Raw genomic sequence first — 5,942 nt, 5'->3', positions numbered from 1 at the left:
GTTTCATGATGCACGCAGACCCCTCCTTTTGGCACTGCCAAGATCCGGCACAGGTGAATGGGATCCAATCGACCACAACATGTAATCACTTTATTCTGGATGTCGTGTCGATGGAACGAACGGATGAGAAAAAGGGAACGTACGCGTGCATGCATCGGCCAGCCAAGAATCAGGACACAGATCCCTGAAACTGCATCGATATCATGCACCACCAACCGAGCCTCCACGAACTGGGAGACAGGAGACTGATGAAGAAGAAAAGCTCCTGAAATCATAAGAGGCAGGAAGAGAGGACGCATGCAGGTGCACTATGCTGCGCCCGAGGAGTCAAAAGCTGCATGGATCTTTGCCATTTGGTTTCGGACACGAGTTTCTTATTTAGGATTTCTGCCACAAATGGATCCAAGTAAAACTTCACACGTTGCTAAAAAAAAAGAGTAAAACTTCACACTATTTTGTTTTGTGACCATAGGTTACAAAGAAAACTTCAGAACCTTGAAAAGGAGAGAGAAGTCATGGGCTTCAATGGCAACAAATACCACCCTACTATCCAAACTGAAGGCGTTTCTGCCGAAACAAGATGCAAAAGCCAAGAGCAAGCCGTTGCCGCTTCAGGATGTACGCAGCGTCCAAACGGAACAGCTGTAAGTACTCAATCTCTCAAAGAATAGCGTCAAAAAACGTCTTACATTTTGAGACAGAGGGAGTACATGCCAATGTTGCTTTCGATTGAGTAATACAGGAAGCTTGCAAAATATCAAACCACAAGATCAACAGCACTATAAACGACAAGGTCCCAGACCGATTAGTAAAACAAAACTTTACTCAGTCTCTTATTATTACTCCCTCTGTTCGAAATTACTCGTCCAAGAAATAAATGTATCTAGATGTATTTTAGTTGTAGATACATCCATTTTTATTCATTTTTGTGACAAGTAATTCCGAACAGAGGGAGTACATGTGTAAAGTGCAGGCCTCAAAATCACAAGTATGCACCGTGCTCACTGTTATGGAGTTATTGACAGATCGTAAATTACAGACGAACTGGCCAACGGTCCAGGTGTAGTACAGTTTATCTCTACTTCTAATGGAGCAGTTGGTAGTCTCGCTTCCAGGTTTTTTTTCGTCCCACCTCACCCGATTTTTTTGGTACTTCTTTGGTACTTCCTCCCACCTCCCACCCGTTTCATTTCGCTGGTTTTTTTCGTCCCTCCCCTACCCCACCAGTTTAGTTTCACGTCACCCTCTCACACAACGAAAAAAATCTTAACGGATCATAACTTTCCATGCGTCACCCTCCCATCAATGCAATTTGATTTAGGAAACATATAATAAATTTTAAGGAAACAAATAACAGACTTTAAAGAAAAATCCAATTTTAAGGAAACAAATCAATCGATCCATCCAAATCAAACGATCCATCTCATCAATGCAATTTGCTTTAGGAAACATATAATGGATGTGAAGGAAACAAATAATAGACTATCTAAATCAATCGATCCATCCCATCAATGCAATTTGATTTAGGAAACATATAATAAATTTTAAGGAAACAAATAACAAACTTTAAAAAAAATCCAATTTTAAGGAAACAAATCAATCGATCCATCCAAATCAAACGATCCATCTCATCAATGCAATTTGCTTTAGGAAACATATAATGGATGTGAAGGAAACAAATAATAGACTATCCAAATCAATCGATCCATCCCATCAATGCAATTTGATTTAGGAAACATATAATAAATTTTAAGAAAACAAATAACAGACTTTAAAGAAAAATCCAATTAACTAATCTCTAGTCTTAAAGGCCCCTCGATTGATTTTTGTCCCTCGCTTCCTTTCCCAGCACTTATACAATGGAAGGAATTATAATCCACCTATTTGTTCTCCTATATATCCGTGCAGGCAACACAACATAAACCGGTGAAAAAACACTCACCTCGCACGTCCCCCTGCCTGCAATCCCGAAACGCCGCCATCGCTCCAGGCTCCAGCCTCCGCCGTCCTACATCTTGCCCCTCTCCAACCTCAGAGACCTCCGCCACCGCCGCCATCTCGGAACCCCAGTTCAGGGCAGGACTCAGAGAGGGTGTGGCTGTGGACGACGCTGCCGCCGTCGCAGAACCCTAGGGCAGGGCGTGGTCGCGTTGCGGGCAGCGCGAGCGGCCGTGCGTCTCCCCCGTCAGGCTGTCCTCGGCAGGAACTCGGGACCTCCTCCTGACAGAGCTAAGGCCCTCCGAGGTCCAAGTCGCTGTGCGGCGTGCACAGTAATCTCCCCGGCCTACTCTGTCTTCACGTCAATGCTCATGTGCTCCGACCCTCCCCGACCCCTCCCAGCAAGCAGCAGAGTCTCTCGGGTTCGAGCTCCACCGGGCCGCCGGCGGCGCCGTCCATGTTCGTTGGGCGGAGCACAACGCTAGGTTTGAAATTCACCATGATGCTACTGATGAGGCTCTCCTTCTCCTTTGTTTCGTCTGGGTTTTTTCGTCCCCCCTCCCACCACCCCATCTCGTCTGGGTTTCAAATCAATAAGAGCAGCACAAAGTCTAGGTCCCTGTCTTGGTGGCAGACGGAAGGAGAAGAAGGATTGATATGTATGAGAATATTAATATTGAACTCTTAAAGTTAATGTGGCCCCGTTGCAACGCACGGGCGTTCTTCTAGTATATAGGAAATAAACGGAGCCGCCCAAGCTACATAGCCGACAATACGTATCTCGAAACTTCCAGAGCGCAAGAGTACTGGAGTAGATAAACTTGCCCGTGCATGGTTTACACGAAAAAGCTGAAAGACACCAGACAGTTTGAGCAGGTAGGCCTTCTATATCGCACTTCAACTAGTGAGAGACAACGAGGAAGCTAATGTTTGCTAACTGAACTGCACTAGTGGTGGGAAGTAAGGAAATCAATGGTAGCTTTTAGCCCATGGATGAAGGCATCCACCTCCTCTTTTGTGTTGTAGAAGTGAAGACTGGCACGGGCGCTCGCATTGATACCAAGGGTGCGATGCAAAATCTGTGCACAATGATGCCCTGACCGAATCGCTACGCCATGCTGAAACAAAATAGTCAGCATATATCAGTTCTATATTGCTAGTACTAGCGGACATATTTCACAAAATCCATCACAATAAGACAGCAATTTGACCAAACAATCTATCGTCAGCAGTTCTTTTTCTATGTCAACATGGGGCAACTAATGCCTCTGGAAAATGAGATCTCTCACTATGCCTGGCACTTGCCTCACCAAAAATCTACACCTAATGTTAAGAACCATATGTCATATGATGTAAACAGATCTAGAATTCTACCCCCATTTAGACTGCAGTTGAAATTAAGCAACATAGCTGATTAAGAGCAGTTCCTAGATAGATGAGTAATACCAAAAACGCATATGCTGGAAAATACAAAATTCCAAGGAAAGTTCCTTTATGGAATCTAATAGAGAAGCACAGAGCTAGCATTGGGGCAGTACAACTATTGCTAAAAAACAGAACTAGCATTTGCATCTGATTTAGTGGTTGAAACATCAGCATACCTGGAGATCAAGAATTTCAGCAATATCTGTTGGATGAACATTCTCAACATTGAAAGAACATAAAGGAGCACGGTGATCACTTGCAGAAGGCGCCGGGCCATAGATACGAACATTTGGAACAGAGAGAAGGCTCTCATAAAGGTACGACCCCAACTCTTTCTGGATGACAGAAAAAGACAGGTGAGGCGCTACATAGGGATAGTTCTCCAACCCTTTTTGGAGAGCAGAATAAGCAGAATCGTAACAATAGCACAGAGACTAAAGTATACATAATAAAAGAGGTAAAATAATGAAAGAATTTATACTGACCTCATACTCGTGGATCCTCTGCATGCCAAAGTGTGACAGATAATCTATCGCAACTCCCAATCCTATAGCCTCTCCAATTGCAGGAGTTCCAGCCTCAAATCTTTTCAGAACACATTACAGTTAAAACCAACAAAAATAGAATCTTAAGTGCAATATAAGGTTGACCTTTCTCAGTTGCCCTAGCAAACAATGTGAAGCAGACACAAATTTTAACAACTGTCAAGGGAACTTTTTGAAGAAAACGTATAATGGAACTGTAGAAACAAATTAAAATTGCAACATATCTTTACTTCTATAAACAAACCAGTTGGTGGTGATGGTGCGTTTGCTCTAAGGTCACACGAACTGTTCAATTTGTTACCAATGGTAAGATTGAGATGGCATTGCTAACCACTCACTTAAATTCATTTCGCAAAAAGCCCTGATCTAGTATGAATTTGTGGGGATACACTGAGTAGCGCCGCAATTCAGCAAACAAATTAGTCCTATAAACACGCCCGTATGAATTTTTTGTAGTCTGTAGTAACACATGTCTTTCTAGCTAGTTGCTTTAAGATAGATGAATCATGTTTTTCACTTATCTGAATTTCTGGTACAAGTTATCTTGTGATATTCTTGTTCCACTTTTAGTTGGCAATTGATCAGTTCCTATAACAAGGCACGAGGAGTGAGTTCTCACTAACTAGTCAACGGACATTAGGAGGAATAGCAGTCAGCTAGAAGGCCCCACTGGCAGCGAAGAGGACCCTGCAGTGGCGTTGCACCTGCAGGAAGAGCAGGTGCTTGCAGGGTGGCTGCGTCCCTGCAGGCTGCAAGAGGAGCAGGAGCTGTTCTCCCGGTCCTACGGAAACAAGTGGTGACAGCAGCTCAGGATGAGAGCAGAGGCGGCGTCATGAAAGAGTAAGGCAGCGGAGGCAGGTGAGATGGAGGTGGTGGTCTGGAAGGGATAGTTGCCAGGATTATGCGAGGGGAAGCAAATGACATCGATCAATCAGGAGGAATAACATGTGTATGCCTCTTCTGATACCTTGTTAGGAGGAATAACATGTGTATTCCATGAGGCTCTAGGCCAGTATACATCACATGTGGAGGTGTTCTTTAAGGATACCTAGACAGCTACACTACATATCTAACCTGCGAAACATTATCATTGACTGTGATTCTAGATACATGTAACAATCCACTCTACATGAAGTAAGTTTTATCATTCTCGCTATTGTATTATTTTGTACTCTCTTTGTTCACAAAACTTGATAGCATACAGTGACAGATATGAATTAGTCTAGAAAGATCAAAACAAATAGAACTTGCTTCCTCACCTAGAAGGCGGCTCAGCATATGTAGATTTGTCTTCGAACACATCTGCAATCATTTCACCACCACCTACAAAGAAACTATTATTTTAAGACTATAAACATAAATATCTTTCTCTTAAATAGGAAGGCTCTGTTTCAACAAGAGGACCTAACTAACTAATTTATCCTCCAAAGTAGGGAACATTGCTTCTGCCTTACAGTATCTTACCTAAGAAAGGCTCCATAGACGACAAGATCTCAAATTTTCCATGCAAGAATCCGACGCCTGTAGGGCCACACATCTGAGAAGTTTAGCCCATAACTTGTAAAGGTCATTTTGCTGTTCTGGAAAGACTATGAATTTGTTGCTAGCAGAAAATTGATAACACAAACCTTATGCGAGGATGCAACAAGAAAATCTGCACCAAGCTTCTGAACATCAACAGGCATATGAGGAACACTTTGACAAGCATCTACAAGAACTTTAGCTCCAACTTTGTTTGCACATGATACGACCTCCTCAATAGGAAGCATTGAACCTGGTAATGACAAAGGAATATAATATAGTTGTTCTCAGTAATTATTCTCTCTAAGACAGAAATAACATGGATAAAGTTAGAATGACAGGACCCAACCATTGAACATTTGCCATAAAACTACCCTTTGTTGTCATAATTCGTAACTCGTCATCGTGAGATAATGGAAATAAATGAATGAAGTCAGATGCTACAATTACCATGCTCACCTAGCTCTAATATCCTTTCATTAAGAAAGGCATCTCATTTACACTTGCCACATA

At 42.6% G+C, this 5,942-nt stretch overlaps 1 protein-coding gene across 1 annotated transcript in view; it reads right to left on the bottom strand.

Annotated features, from left to right (window-relative positions):
* Positions 1–2,596: 2,596 nt before the first annotated feature.
* LOC123091543 (cysteine desulfurase 1, chloroplastic) overlaps positions 2,597–5,942 on the bottom strand; it is a gene marked incomplete at its 5' end in the record, with an annotated part of 6,057 nt that continues 2,711 nt past the window's right edge. Inside the window, 6 exon segments of the mRNA XM_044513080.1 lie at positions 2,597–3,056; positions 3,540–3,698; positions 3,849–3,948; positions 5,168–5,231; positions 5,373–5,445; positions 5,537–5,682. Of these exon segments, the coding sequence (XP_044369015.1) occupies positions 2,886–3,056; positions 3,540–3,698; positions 3,849–3,948; positions 5,168–5,231; positions 5,373–5,445; positions 5,537–5,682 (713 nt within the window).

The sequence above is a fragment of the Triticum aestivum genome, chromosome 4B, assembly GCF_018294505.1.
Source record: "Triticum aestivum cultivar Chinese Spring chromosome 4B, IWGSC CS RefSeq v2.1, whole genome shotgun sequence".
NCBI classification, from domain to species: Eukaryota; Viridiplantae; Streptophyta; class Magnoliopsida; order Poales; family Poaceae; genus Triticum; species Triticum aestivum.
Note: the sequence above shows the minus strand (reverse complement) of the source record. Positions and strands in the feature narration are given on the sequence as shown.